This window comes from Topomyia yanbarensis, chromosome 2, assembly GCF_030247195.1.
Source record: "Topomyia yanbarensis strain Yona2022 chromosome 2, ASM3024719v1, whole genome shotgun sequence".
NCBI lineage: Eukaryota > Metazoa > Arthropoda > Insecta > Diptera > Culicidae > Topomyia > Topomyia yanbarensis.
This window is the reverse complement of record NC_080671.1, coordinates 302632794-302649423: the sequence shown is the minus strand read 5'-3', so window position 1 is coordinate 302649423 and position 16630 is coordinate 302632794. Positions and strand designations below refer to the sequence as shown.

The 16630-nt window shown below is 37.6% G+C and overlaps 1 protein-coding gene across 15 annotated transcripts in view; it reads right to left on the bottom strand.

Moving 5' to 3' along the window:
- The window catches only part of LOC131683405 (uncharacterized), a 69722-nt gene that overhangs the window by 36535 nt on the left and 16557 nt on the right, over positions 1-16630 (bottom strand). For 6 of the 15 annotated variants that reach the window (XM_058965366.1, XM_058965367.1, XM_058965369.1 and 3 more), the window contains exon 2: positions 977-1300. In XM_058965366.1, the coding sequence (XP_058821349.1) occupies positions 977-1058 (82 nt within the window). In that variant the 5' untranslated portion in view covers positions 1059-1300. Of the gene's footprint in view, positions 1-976; positions 1643-16630 lie in introns of those variants that run through there. The other 9 variants (XM_058965358.1, XM_058965365.1, XM_058965363.1 and 6 more) reach the window with 4 other exon arrangements.

Sequence of the window (16630 nt, the reverse complement as noted above, 5' to 3'; positions counted from 1 at the left end):
TTTTTTTGTGACAAACTGGTTATACACTAGTTGTGGCTACAAAAATTGCTACTTGAGTTAAGACAATTTCTCTTGAATTTCATAATGATGTGCACTCAGTGCACTATGCGATTTCAGAATTTTGGGTTATTCTAGGTTGAATAAGATAATTTTAGATATTCATACCAAACTTTTAAATTATAAGTTAATACACTAGTTCACTGCCCATGATCGCATATCAGTCCCATAAAGATAGGAAATCCTATAGAAAACGGGACAACTATGCGATCATGGGCAGTTCATTGGATATTAAATTTTCAACAACTCTAAAGTCCGAAAAAATATGCAAATACACAATTAAGAAAGGTTGGGATCGAGGTATATTTCCAACTTCATGAATTCGTCCATTTTAAATCATCATCTTGAAACAATTTACAATTTGGAGGTAATTAGAAATACAAATATATTATACTTGAAGCTTCAAATCATTAAGCCCAATTCAGACGATACATCAGCTTCCGCCAACGGAAAAGAACGTCAACGCCACGTCACCGTTGCAGTAGTACAAGTTAAAAGCATTTATCGTCTGGCCGTTCACATGTTTCGTACGTCAAAACGTTTTGTGTCGTTGATGCAGTGTGTGAATGTCCTCATTCAACTGTATGTAAATAGTTTTGACGTTCCGTTGACATTCTATACCGGTGACGGAAGCCTGATGTATAGTGTGAATCGTACTTAAACTCTTTTTGACCAGATAACGAAAGCCCCACAAAGAAATGCTTAAGTGTGCAAAGAATGTGCTGAACCTGAACGAATAATAAATTAGAATTCGCAGATGTCTCCATAACCATATATTTTTCGTCGCACGAGAGCATATATTCGCTAAAACCACCTCCAACCGCCCATTAACAATGGCGAAACAATGGATGTACATGGAAAAGAGTTGTGAAAGATGCAAAATGTAAGTATCGTAAATGCGTTATAGATTTGAACTCACCTATCATCGTCGTCAGCAAAAAGACAATGGTCGCGAAAGCGACATTGTTACATTGATGGTGTGAGCAATACGACGATGTCATCACAAAATATTTTACTGCATCTACATTCTCCGCATGAAGACGATTTTATCACAATCACTGATGGCACATGCTCTGTCTATATAGAAAGTTTTCACTCCTACATCGTAATTTCGTTTATCCTCCAGCAGCTTCCGTTCCTTCGCACGATGGAATACGAGAGCTTCTTTTCTTGGCATCTTTTGAATTTTGCTGTCATCGCTTCGGCACTCTTTTTTCACTTGCCTCTATTCAGCTTCACTCTACTGTAATTGAATTTAATATCTATAGCTCATTTTTCTCGACAAGTATGCAGTCAGACCTCAGATAGCTCGACGTCTTGAATTTTATTTATTATTCTCTATAGACACTGCACTATCATAAGTTTGAACTTCATTTTTGCACTCCTGCATAAATCCACTGCTGAAGTTCCGAGCTGTTCCGTTCGAGCCATTTCCATTCTAATGCGTCGTGAAATGGGTTGATGCCTTTATGTACTACGTGCAACATGCGGCGATGTGTGATGATGATGTAGGAAAAATTGTATCACGTTTGAAGCTTGCTTGTATGAAATATTTGCATCCACGTTAAAAAAACAACAGGAAATGCTGGAAGAATTGCAGTTTGAGCTAAAACGCACTCCGTGTCGGATTTTCCATATTTTCCGAGCTAGAACGTGTCAAGTGCAGAGGACTTTTTTAATTAACTTTAGATGGTGTATCTCTAATTGTTCATTTGAAGGGTGCAAAGTCGTATGACCGCCATTTTTTTCAAAATTCGTTTTATTTTTTTAACGACTGTTTCGGGAAAATTCATTTCAGCGAAAGCTTTCTGTGTTGTTTAACGCTATTATTAATATTCTCCAAATAAATATTTCATATACACTTAATATCATCTTATCGGCAAAGTAGTACCCAGTGAAATTCCTTTTATCGAAAATCCTTTATTTAGGGTGATGAGCCTATTTGCGCCATGTTTCTATTATCACCGTTCCCATTTGAAGCCGTTGGTTAGAGCAGTGTCTGCCATCTTTGTTCAACGCATTGAGTCAAATGGTAGCGCAACAATAGGGGCACTCGATTCGAGTTTTCATTGTGCTCAAACACGAGAATTTTACTGTTTTCAACGCATTTCTGTTATTATATTGGTTCTTAACCACGAAGCACAGCGGTTGATGTCAATTTTTACGCATTCCATTGATTGTAAGTCAAGAAATTACCGAATTAGTGAGGCACCTTGCTTAGTATGGTGAAAATAGGCTCATCACCCTATTTATTTATTCTTATGATAGCCCTCTACAAATGTGATTTCAAAATACTGCATTTCATATTGACTTGGCATGCTAAGCCAAACAAAGTTTCGATTTCATTAATTCTCATCAGTTTACACATGACATGACTTTTTTGGAGCTAGCGTCAGTCCGGCGCTGGCTTAGTCCTGTCACTAAGTTAGTGTCGGATTCTAATGAGGCGAAGTCGAAACGCAAATTCCATAACTAAGGCATTTTTGGGTTTTTTGCTCTTCCCGCGCAAAGATGGTTTGAAAATTCCTTTATAGAGAAAAAATAGTTTTTACCATATTTTTTCTCCACAAAGGAGAAACTATTCTATTCCAGAGATACTTGAATTTCTAAACCTCGTGATTAACATATGTAATATTACAATTTTAAAGAATTTTTTAAACAATTTAATGGAATGTCACACTTAAGATTAGTCATAAATAAATCTCGTCTTATTGACATTTCAAAGACTCTTGTGCACATTGTAGGCAAAAAATTCGTGTATTTTCACGGAAATTTTTTTCACTGTGATATAGCCTTTTAACCAATCAATCAGCACAATCTTGGCTATATTGGCTCGATTGGCGCATTTCCCATGTTATTCGGAGCCGTGCTATGTCGTCTCATTACTTTCCTGATGGGAAGGGAAAGGTAAGTGGAAAAAAGATGGGAAAATGGAAAATGCCAACACAATACAATACAATCGCAACATGAAACAGTAAGTAGCCTGGATTCTTAACTCGTTCTGATAAAACATATAGCGCTTTACAACACTGGGCTGTGAATCTATGTATGTAAAATCAAAAATTCGGAAAGCAATTGCATTTCTGCAGGGCTGAAGTTCCGTAATCAAATTCACAAAAATCACACGAGTTCAGCCTGCTGAACAGTCAGCAGTGTCCAGTCAGTACCCCGATTAGAATACTGCAATTGTGCGTCACACCCGGCAGAAAAGTATTGGCTAGAATAGTTCATAATTTCAGATGCCGCATGGTGCGGAAAATCCCATATAAAAACTATATTCTTGGAAATTTATGAACTTTTCAAACCATTTTATGCTGTTTTGATAGTTGTAAAATTTGGCGCATGCCATATTCGTGGTATTTTTATGAGGTTGTATGGTGAACCCCTGAGTATTGGCTCGGGTTTCTCAATAACACATAAGGCTTACTGCATTAAATCAACCAGTGCATTTATGTAAATACCGATGATCGGTGATAATCATGAGCGAAATCATATGTCGGAAAACCAAGCTCTTTAAGTTTTCTCAACAAGTGACAAGATTTCATAAAAGTACGAACACTACACCGTTCTGAGGGCATCCACAGACACCCAGTTTCATTATCTCTACTGATGAGAATATATGTCGGTTGCTAAGCATTGCGTCTATGCAGTTTGTGATATATAAAGGTGACCTTGTGCTGCTTCCAAAACGGATTCCAAAGGCACATAGTCGATGTCTAATTTTATAAACAACATTGTGTAACTGAGTGGTAATAGACTTCCTCCGCTGAAATGGATTTGTCATTGCATGCAGCGAGCGACCGTCCAAGTTCATATCCCAAAGGTAATGATCGAATAAGTGTTCCACTGATTTGAGAAGAAAGACGATCAGACTGATGGGTTTAAAGCTCTTTGCTTCCTCATGAACTTACTAATTATTTTCCGCCACGACTTTAACGCAAAATAAATGTTATGTAATTGAAACCTGAGACCAAAACGCCATCTTTAAATTTACTAACAAAGTGGTCCTTCCCGTCTCTAGTAAGTTATTTATGTTGACAGTACTGAAAATGGTCTCTGAGTTTGTATCGCTATCAGACTCTTCAGATCACCCATTGTATTCTGATCGGTTATGTCAAATTGGACACAAAAAGATTCACCAAAACTCCCTGAAGATTAGTAGACTATCGACAAAATTTCCCTAATTACAATTGGGATTTGAGTAGATGTCTTAGTAACTGTTGACTGGCTATTCTAAAATATTAGTAATTCAAAATGTTTAGATAATTCTTCGAATAATGACCAGTTTTTCAGTATGTGCGAATAATAGCTTCCTAGGAGAATAGTACGAACTAACACCACGTAATAGTTAATACAGACAATTTGATTCGCTATACCATAAATGAAAAAATAAAAGATAAAAGCTAAAATTTGGTTGAATCCTCTGCCAACAATCTCCTAGCCCAGATTTAGGTGCCTTTTCGATGCAAAATAGTGCTATAACTGCAGTTTCTCGGCAATTGAATAACACAAATGAATGGTCCATATTGGAAATTTTGATAAAACGACGGTTGTCCTTTACATCTAGATCTGCATGACATTTTTGTCACAATCAAATATTAAACTGTTAGCTTGGTAGCATCCGGAATGGAATTTTATCTCCGCTATGGCGATTGAACGGAAATGATAACGAAGTGAGCAACATAAAAAATAGAACGATTTGCATCTCGGTGCAATATGTATTTTTTATGGAAGAGATTCTATCGAAACTGGTGGGGAATTTTGAAATGAAATTCGTTTCCGATGTGATGAATTCAACTAAAAGCAGAGTTTATTATTCGCTATTATATTGTTAATCGCATAATAAAAATTTTCTTGCACTTACTTGAGGTATAATTGGAATTTAATTTTAATTATAAAGCCGGATAAACTCAACATATAATATGACGCGGCATTTAAAAAAAATTAAATCAACCGGATAAAATAGGATTACCGAAATGCGTACAAATAAAGAGTGAGTCGATAATTATGGCGACACTTTCAAGCCTGTTAACTTTTTTCAAATTGTGCCAATTTACCCAGGTTTTTTAGAGTTCATTGTTTACATACGCTTAGTTGTGCAATCGTCAGTGAGGTTCCGATCAAGATGGAAGAAAATCAATAAATCATATGGGATTATTCGACCATCTCATATATATTCCAAATGTTCCAGCTATGGAAGACAATGGATAACAAGCCAGGAGCTGGTCGAAAACCGAGAGAGTGCTGATTGCTCATTTTAAGTGTAATCCGAACATTTTGACGCGAGATTTGGTAAGAAATTTGACCTTTCGTTACGTCTCTTTCTCAGGGCCAAAAAACAATGCCGATTGTAAACGTAATAGATGATGAATTTTCCAAATCAAATGGAACGCCAGCAGAGTGTTGCCAAAACGCGCGCCTGGAAATTCTATACGAAATACCGGTGTTGCGACATTGGTCATGTGACCTACATCAAAGGGGAGTTTAAGCGGTTTCCAGGACAGGAGAACATTTCACTAGTAAGGACAAGTTTGCTGACCGTTACAAATAAATGAAGCTATCGAAATTCGCCTCGTAGTACCTGATTTGGCAGGCTTCATGCACTTGTGGCAAACGTAATGATGATCCATTCCTGACCAAAGGCACCATAAACAGTTAGGTTTAAAAAATGCAGTGCCTCCAATCGTTGTTTTGGCTCGGTTTCATGCCAGCATATTACTCAAACTCATTCTAAAATTCAATTTATAACTATAACCGATTTACCAACCAATCTGAAGTGTCGCCATAATTATCAACTCACCCTTTATGTTCAAAAGTTAACTTTCCAATGAATGGCAATAGGGAAATTAAAGCAGACGCCTGATATTATCCTTCCACAGGTATTTACCGATTTGCATAATATGCCGTGGCGCTCTTTTTAAACGAATCACAAGGTCGCTATCATAGGCCTTTATACTTTAATGGATATTTTACGTTTTCGTCCAATAGTCCAATAATGTTTGATTTGAAGTAACAGGCAAAAGGTCGTATATCTATTTATGGTAAATTGTGTAAAATTTACGCTTATCTTTATAGACTGAATTGTGTTTTAGAATCTTGTAAATCTCCTAAAAGCACGATTTTTTTTTGAAAGAGTTTCTTTAAAAATAAACCGGCGACAATAAACTGAAGTAAATAAAGAAAGCAACTTACGCTGCCGTAATTGCTGACCAACAACCAACTAGATTTAATTACGGCGGTTCCTTCAATCTCGATTTTATTTTCATATGAATAGAATTCCCTTGCAAATCCCGTACCTATAGTTTCTCGCCAGCCAGCTAAATTTAAAAATAATTAAGTTGTTTTTTCGTGGGGAAGGTCCAAACTCGCAATTTGGAACGAAAATGTTGCTTCCATTTCATGCTCCATGCACAATCAGTCCGTGGATTAAGCTATCAACACTAACATAACCAGCCTGCTTAAAAGGTTTCACCAGAGTCTGGTGCACAATCATCAGGTGAAACGTTTTTCAGTCGAATGAATGTATGTACGAGAGAAATCAAATGAGAACATATGCATTTAATCAGAAATGCACTTCCTAGAACTATATCCTTCTGGCACAACAAAAGCACAGCAACTCTACACGAAAGCACCTGCTCTGACGGGACACTTGTCGGGAGACCCTCATCACAGTCCGCCTCCCAGAGAGTTGCAATACGCTGGGGGACAAGTAAATGTACGAAATTTACCGCTTGGCATTTGCACTGCTGAATGGTCCCATCAGGACAAGCGAGCCACACAGGCGTATCTCAGGCCAAGTGAAAACGAATTGACTAGCCAAGCGTATACGATATTCTGGTGTCACTGAGGCGCTATGCCGTGATCCGACCACCAAACTCGTACCGATTTTTGTTGCCGCATGATACTGCCGAATAAGTTTGCCCATGTCACCACCGAGAGGCTCTAGTCGCCTGGTCGCACCAAACATACGCTCCCTGCTCATTTGCGTTGCTCGTGAATTTTGTGATTCGTCGAAATTCGCAGTATCATGTCACGAGTCAGCGGAAAGAAAACAACCATATGGGAGGCATCTGGCAGAGACACAGGAAGCTGGAAAATTAAAAATGAAAAATTATTTATATTTGCCGCGAGACGAGTTCTGGTCCCGTCGGGCAGTGTAGTATATAGTGTGAAAACATACACCTTTTAGCGTTACATCCTGTATTTGGGTTTTCGTGGACACCCCGAAAATGTGACGGGTGTGTAATAAACTCATTATTATCATGGCACCCGTTATTTGACCTGAGTCTTGAAAAGGTACCCATTTTAATTGACACCCCGTAGCGGGTTTCAAATTCTTTCAATCGTGCTTTTTATAAACTTTAGTTGATAGTCACGAACCTTATATAAAAAGAGTAATTAAGTACAATGTACAAAAACTTGATGACAGCAATTTCGCGAAAATGTTTTTTGTTACGCTAAAGTCTTTTATTTTGGTAACTAGGTTGGTACGTAGGTTGAGGAAATATTCAAATATTTGTTCCTACGCTTTCCGATAACACGACATTGGAGTTTGTGTAGAGTATTATCGTAAGATTGATTAAAACGGAAACAGAGCTGTTTTATGAGTTGCGTTATGTGATGTACATTTTGTATAGTAGTTTCAAGAGTGTGTTTTAACAGTAAAGCAAATTCTTGGAAATTCAATCCGTTGGCGTACATGATCATTGCATGGGTTGTAATAATCCTACATATATACTAATGCGCTATATCATTCTGAAAAAGTCCGGTACTCAATTCGACTGTCTGCAATTCTGCGACAAACTTTGCAGCTAGCTTAATAAATTATTATATGCTCTAGTTGTTAATATGGCGGTGGTCAGCTATTTTCGTCCGCGTCCCTTATCACGTATTTTATTGGGCAACAGTGCTATCTTTGTCGGTTCCGACAGCATAAAGTACAAAGTTACTTTACGTTCGTCCAGGCCATGCCGCAGACTCAGGTGATTCGCATTTCAAATGCCAAAATATCCTGACTCCTGCGGTAGCAGACAAAAGGTTAATTTGCCGGAAAACTCTAAGCTTGTTCATATGACCCTACGCCAAGCTTTTCTAAACTTTTTTCATTTAACTCCTTGCTCTCCCTTGAGTACTATGGCTCTTAAAATTGAAAAATATTTCACACCTTCCAGTCCCTAGCTAATTAAATGTCGTTAAAACATAAAAAAAGTAAAATTGACTCTCTTAGTCGTTAACCCTCCGGAAGTCGCGCTTATGGCCCACTGAACGAGCAGCCGCTGGTGCCCTAAGACGATTTTGCTAGATTTTCAGCGCAACGTGCACTCAGTGCACTAGCGCGACTTCCGGAGGGTTAATAAAAAAAAGGAAAAAAAAACATTTTATTAATTTCATTAGTTTCATTTATTTTATTCATTTCATTTATTTTATTTATTTTTGACGTTTTATCCATTTAAATTATTTTTTATGTTTTATTCATTTTATTTATTTTATTTATTCTATAAATTTTATTAAATTAAACTGTATTCGTTAATTTTACTCCTTTTTCAAGTCGACACATTTTATTCAGTGTCATCGTTGTATTAATTTGATTGATTCTATTCAATCATTTCTTTTGTTCATTTCATTCAATTTGCTAGTTTGAATCAATTAATTTTATAACTGTTTTATGTTATCTAAATTTTTACTCAATGAGCAGAACTAAATTGATTTATTTATTCCATAGATATGATTTACATTAATCACTGCACTTGTTTTATGAATTGGGTAACTTTTCATCAATTTATTATCAATTCATTGCTTTAGAAATGTTTAAATTTCATTTGTTTTTTTTATTTTCTTTAATTTATTCAATTTATTCGCTGTATTATACATGCAGAAATTGAAACTGTGTTCATTCCGCCTCTAGTTGGGTGCCTACTTCGCATAAGCTCTACTAACTAATGAAAGATCCAACAGCTGATCATGTGTAAGAAATGTCTCATCTTACTGTTAGGTGGATTAAGTAGTTGTTTACAATTTATTCAGCTCGATTACAGCTGTTATATACATCGAAATATGTGGTTAATTGACATCTTTGATTATACATCCCAATAGCTTCAGCAGTGACTTTACGACTAGCTGATAGGTATCACGGACACTTAGACATATGGAAGAAAAAATCTTGACTTATTTGAGAAGAATTCATAGCTTTCATTTTACTCGAGGTCTGAGCTCAGGTATGTTATAAACGAAGCAAAGTACAATCGTGATTCACTGGTTTGGCTACACTCTAGGTTCAGCTATTTCATTCGCTAGTTAGACCGAGTGACAGATGTTAGAAACTCTCCAAAGGAGATGTTAGTAGTCTAAAGCATCTGTTCACATCAATAAATATTGTCAGATTGATTGTCAAAGTAAACTTGACATGAGATTTTGGCATTTAGGTGCCTATTAGTTGGGCAATGGTCCAACTAACGGAGGTCCAACTAGAAAACCTAATTAAAAAGTGTCCTACCAGTGAATCATGACTGTACTCAATGTTACCAAATTGTGTAGTACACCCAAAACTACGCCGTAATACCTTGGCGGCAATAAGAAAAAAAGCTCTAATAGCAAGACGTGTAACACTAAAAAGGTATTAAGAATAAAATTTCTAAACGGTAACATCATTCAAACCCTCTCTGTGTAGCACTCACGATGAAATATGAGATCTTTCGCGTTTCGCCATTTCTTATACAATGCATGTGACCGTTTCGGATCTTCTTAAGGCTCAAGTTACTTTCTTTGAGCATGTGTTAGAATTGAGCGCTTGGTAGTATGCGTAGGACAAATTGTGTACAGCTTTGCCGCCGATTTATCCTATAAAGCAGTGATTCTCAACCTGGTGTCCGCGGACCACTAGGGGGCCGTGAAGTCGTTGCTAAAGGTCCTCGTAGAAAAACATGTTTTCCGAATGCATATTGAAATTTTAAGTCTTGTTTCCTAACAAACTGAAAATAACATATTGATAGCATACAAAATCGATGTTTATCCGTTGGGGTCAGCAACAAGCTAAGGGGATTTTTAGGGGGTCCGTGGTACGAAAAAGGTTGAGAACCGCTATAAAGCATTCTTTAAACTCTAAAGCATTCTTTAAACTCTAAAAGAAGAAAATCAGTCGATTTATTAGATTATCAGGATTCAAATCATGCAAAATATTTGGTGTAAAAACAATCGACCGGGCGGGATGAAGCTTTTGTGGTTTTTTTTCACTACGCAGTTGTATTGCGTGCCCCGGGACAGTGTGGTGGTAGGACGATAAATCACCACTTTCTCAAGAGCACCATTCCACCCGGTCAATTGTTTTTCCACCATTGTTTCTAATAAATTGACTGATTTTCTTCTTTTAGGGTTTAATAAATGCTTTATGTGGATAAACCGGTGACAAAGTTGAACGCATTTTTTTCCAACGCATACTATCAAGCGTTCAATTCGTGTAGACGCTCACCGAAAGTTCTTTGAACCTTAAAGTGTGCAGCATTTCGCTTGTCAGTGTATTGCGCATCAGTCAAAGCGAACATAATGTGCAGAAAGATGGGTTTCGTTTTCGTATTTGCAGATTGGCTCACACTTGGCCATAGTGATGGGGTGTTTCGTGCCGTGTTGAGTTGAAATCGCTTATCTATCCGGACATCAACAACATGGTAGCAAGTGGACAAAATAAAAACAGTCCTTCCCATCCTGTATGAGAAGCAAGACTTATCCGAACTTGTTTGGATCTAAACCCGGGTCTGCGCCTTGCTCAGGTGTAGACCTGGTAAAGGAAAAGAGGATGGGTTAAGTCCGGGTACTGAAACTGGTCCTAATTCAGACTAAACTAGTTCATATCCATAGACGGGCTGGATCCGTGATCTTACCCAGATTTGGGATCTGGGTATACAGCGGAACCAGGTAACATAATACCTAATGCTAACGATCAGTAAAAAGCTACGCATCGATTTTTGAAATTTGTTTCATTCGACCTACTCACACAAAAGTCCGGAATTTCGATTGGTTCTTGCCAGTATTTCGGCAGAAACCAGCCAGAATTCTGGCCGGTTTGGCTCGGTAACAATACAATTGTACTATACCCGTACTAAACCATACCCTAAACAATAATACTAATTGAGCTAATGACATTATACACAATCCTCAACTTACGACTTTACATCCCATCTCAAACAGATAGTTTCCCACGAACCAAAAACCTCATATCGAACATGACAAAATCGTACCACGCAAGAATTCCCGACAAACGATAACATAAATCAAACCCGTAGACCATGCATTCCATGCTCAACTTCATAAATCTGGAGCGTTTTTTCAAAAAGTCATCTGCAATGAGTTACTCTCTTTGTTTACTTTCTCTTTCGATTTTTACGGCGTCACTATAACACTTTTCACTTATTTTATAGTACAGATCGAAAGACAGTGGTTTTAACTAGCATATTATGCAAAGAGTTGAGGGATAAATGTTAAAGTGACCGAATTATTAACAGAAGAGGAAGTAAACAAAGAGAGTAACTCATTGCAGATATGACGTTTTCAAAAAACGCTCAAGAAATGACAACAAGTACAATCCCAAACATCGACAAGAACCCATGTTTTTCACAGCTAATGCAAACCAAACGAAAACAAGACCCACATTCTCGACACCTCAAGTAAAACAGTTGAACCTCAGTACCTAAAACAAACTTGCTTTCCGTTTCGACATACAAACCCAAAGAACATTTCGCATGACGACCAATAAATAAACAAGAACCGTTCTCCAATTTCAACCTACTTTTCGACAAGTAGCAATAACAATGACGAACGGTAACTCACGGTAACCCACGCTCAATTCTCAAAGGCAACCGGGAGAAAACATCCCGCGCACGCACAGACGAGAGCGTGACGCAAGAGAATAGAAAAACCAACTTAATCTTTGACCAAAGCAAATCTCGAGTACTTTTTCGAATGGACGTAAGTAACAATGAGAGATTCTCTTTGAGGTCTTTCTCTTCTGTTCATTACTCGGCCATTTCAACATTTACTACTCTACTCTGCATAATATTGTAGTAAAAACCGTCGGCTTTCGATATGTACTGGAAAATTAGTACAAAGTGTTGTAATGACGTCGTAATAAACGAAAGAGAAAGTAAACAAAGAGAGGCTCTCAATGTTACTTACGTCCATTTGAAAAAGTACTCGAGAAATATCTATACTATCACAATAGCCATAGCAGTAACTTTAGGCGTAAAGAACAATCATGGCGAGCTTGTTCAAGCCACGCCCGCTAGAACTTAGTTACCTATCCGATTTAAAAATAGCTTTTAAGGTTTATATGTATTAGTTAGCATAAGTAGATTAAGTTGACCAAATAAAATATGATTCGTACGATTCGTGATTCAAGAGTGAAGGCTCGAAAATCGAGACAGTTGTGATTACTTCGAACATCCATGGTATGATATGGAAGAGTGTTTAGTGCCACAAAATATAAATATATAAGGTAAAGTGCCTATTTTCACCATACTAAGCAGGGTGCCTCACTAATTCATTGATTTCTCGGCTTACAATCAATGAAATGCCTACAAATTGACATCAAAAGCTTTGCTTAGTTGTTAAAAACCAATATAATAACACAAATGCGATGAAAACAGTGAAATTCTCGTGTTTGAGCGCAACAAAAACTCGAATCGAGTGCCCCTATTGTTGCGCTACCATTTGATTCAATACGTTGAACAAAGATGGCAAACACTGCTCTAACCAACGGCTTCAAATGGGTATGGTAACAATAGAAACATGGCAAAAATGGGCTCGTCACCCTAACACAGGAAACTGAAGTAACGCACGTACGAACAGAGCCGAGGTTGACACATACATGCATAGCTAACGAAGTTCGCCATTCCTCCGTTTAGAATCTTACCGGTAATACGGTTTAATACCGCAATGTGCAACTGCATGGTCTATTACCAAAATGATAACAGAATATTTCCCAAAAGTAATACAAACTAAACAGCGGATTTTTGGTATTCACATTGAATTTAATGCTTCCATAGTTGATTTTTCAAATATTTTAACAGCGGGCATAAAGGAACTTTGAAACTATATAGTGGAGTGGGTGAACTCAAAATTGTCCAATTAAAGCATTAGGAAGGGTAGGAACAAAGCGATTTCGATAATTACACGGTCTGAATTTAGCTTCGATATAATCACTTCTTATCTAAACAAAAATAATTTGAATTCCGACGTGACGCTGGAAGTTACTTACGCTTTGAACTGAGAAAGCTCCTAGATTCAAATGGTTTGGGCAACAAAAGAAAAATGATGTAAAGGGACTCAACACCATATAAAATTATTCAGCCTCCGCAGAAACAGATTACTGGCTTTACCAAAACAGTGACTGAAAGCACATACCGACATATGATCTATCGCTTTTTAGCAGCAGAACTTTGTCGGCTTAAAATAGGACAAAAACGATTTCCCAAAACTGGAAAGTTGGTTTCTCTCAAAGCGGCAATTTGCCGATTCCAGCTAGTGGTGTACAAACCGGAATCATTCATAAATTTTCTTCTCGCTATCATAAATTTATTTTCGATTCCTTACGAAACGTTGTACGAACGCGCTCCTTGCTGTGTCGGAATGTTTCGGTCTGTAGAAAATATGGCAATCATGTTTCAAGATAAAATCGTACCGTTAGGAACCGTTGCTGTTCATGATTTTTCCCGGGCATCGTTGTCGTCGTCTTCATGCTCGCGGTGAGGTACAACCGCTCAAAATCACGGGTAGCCATGTCCCGTGGTTTCAATGCTGCTTCAACGCATGCACGTCTAACAATGAATAATAGCAAAAATAAATAAAATTTATATCGCAACAACTCAGTCGGTTGCATGCAATGGCGCATGCAGAATGGTTTTAGTGAGTGCCGAAATTACTAGATTTCTAATGAAGCTTCAGGCGCATTCAGCATCCTTTGAACTCTTTATTCGAGAATTGTTTTCGGTTTTTAGCAAAATTGCTGCACAACAAACTTTCTACTCAGCCACACAAAACATGGACACGAAAGAATTCTCGAATTTGTACAACTACATCATTCGCGAAAGAGATATGCAAAATTCAGCAAGGTTTTATTCGTGTTTTTTTATCCTGCTGGATACATCGAATAGCGTGTATTACCTTGAAAGTTACCCTTGTTGGCTTCTGGGCAGGGCGGTGGTGGGTTGTGTAGCGTAACTTTGCATAATTTTTTAAATTAATGCTTTTGCCACAAACCTCGATGTTCACAACTGACTGGTAGAGTGCCGTGTTTTATTCGAGATATTTTCAACCTGACGAACACTTATCGATCCCTTCTCTTTGTGCTAGTATTGGCGATGGAAAAAAAGGATCCGATTTCACACAATTAATTTTAGTGTTAGCGTATTTACACGGTTTGATGCCTCTTTTTCATATGCGAATGGGTATGATGGAATGAATCAATGTTTTCCAAGTCTTGTGAAGAGGAATCTCTCAAATAATTGGATACTAGTCACCAGCACAACAGGTATCCAACCCAACCCATTTGTCGATTTTGTGCAGGAATACGTGGTACCAGCTTGTATAACCCGTTTTAGTTGCACCGAATATCGCTGGCTATTCCTGGAAATTCCTGGATAGTAGAAACCCAATGATTGTGAAAACGTAATCAATCTGAAATACCTGAATAGTATGTATGTATGTATGTTTCACAGTTAAAGCTTCCATTTTTCGGTGCCATGTAGGTTTTATAAAATTCCATTCTTGGAAACTCATGTGGGTATTTCACATGACCAGTAACGAAATCTTGATTCCCAACCAAGCTAAAATAATTTTGTATAAAAAAATTATGCTGAATAAGAATATTGAACTTTTTGTTAAGAAAATATGCTGGAAACTATTTTGGTTATCTTCGCATTAAACTATCATGGTATCTTCTGAATATATTTTCTTCGGGAAAACAAAGAGTGTACAATCGCTAGCGAGTGCAAGGGTGCAAGGACTAGAGGGATTTTTAAAATCTGTTTAAATTTGTTAAACATATTTTAATCACGTATAAAACTCATCTTCTGCTAGTCTGACGTTTTGAGTGAAAGTATTATACTATATAATTTAACGCATCTATTTTCGACATAAATTCGATATTTTTTGGATTGAATCAAGAGCATAAACGACCACTTTGTAAATGTTAACTTTTGGTCTGGGACAACAAAAATTTATTTTGCGTAAATGGCCAGCGCTTTGAATCGAGATTCTTCTCATCTTGAATGCAGCTATATTTTTAAACAATAATTATTTTACGATTCGCAATTTTAAACCAATCTGGCGAAATACTTATCCCTATTGCTTACGGAGAATGCAATTATGCATAAAACTATTATTAAAATGTCCTGAATAAGGCCAAATAGATGCCATTTTGAGAGTATTATAATTCATTAAAAAGCGGTTTTCTCACATGCGCTTTTATCATGCAAAAATAACCCTCCAGGGTTAGATAAACCACTCTGCGAAAAGGCCTTTTTTGCTTTTATTCAACCAGTTCCTGGCGAGTAAAATTCAAAAAACAGGAAAACTGGCCTCCGACCATAATTCATAGCGGCCAACTCAAATGCTATCCTGGACTCGAAAATTCCTAATCCACCTTGACCATTTGGCCGAAGTAAACGGCTCTCTATCAGATACACGAATTGCCGTCCTAAAAGGCAAAGGGAGGCGTTGCTTTCAAAAGAAATTTAAATGGTCTATGCTAAAAAGAGCAGATGGCATTAGTGTTCTTGTATATTAGGTGTCATTTTGACTCAGTTTTAAAAAGCGTTCTCTCAGAAAAGCTGCACAAGCGTGGATTTCACCGATTTTTTATAACTTTTTTGCTGCATTTATCTCAAAAGAACATGCTTTTTTCGCACGATGATTAAATAACATCTATATTTGGTTCTATAGGTCTTTCCCAAGGCATGTCTTAGCCTCCTACTATACAATGTGTACCTGAATGACATTGACGAAGGTCTTGCGAATTCCTGCAAGCTAAGGCAACTTGAGAATGACGAAGTGGTTCTGTTATAGGACCGAAAGCTGTCAATCTGCAATGACCATCGCAAGACACCTTGAACGATTTGTCTACTAGGGCTCTTCAGCTGGATATTGAACCCTCTACGGAGAAAACTGAGAGTATTTTCAAGGAAGCACGAACCAGCGCAATTGATGGATCAAGCTCAAGTTTTATTTTTTTAAATATCTCGGGGTATGGTTCGACTCTAACGGTAACTGGGGATGCCACATTAGGTATCAGAAACACAAATGTCAACAAAGGATCAACTTTCTTGGTACAATAACTAGAACATGGTGAGGTGGCGACACAGGAGATCTGATCAGGTTGTGCCAAACAACAATATTGTCGGTAATGGAGTATGGGTGTGTCTGATTTTAATCCGCTGCGAGCATTCATTTTATCAAAGTGGACAGAATCCAACATCGTTGTTTGCGTAATGCCTTGGGTTGCATGCAGTCGACCCGTACGATGAGGTTTGAAGTGCTGGCGGGTGTTCTCTAAAATCGATTTTTGGATCTTTCATTCATGCGATTC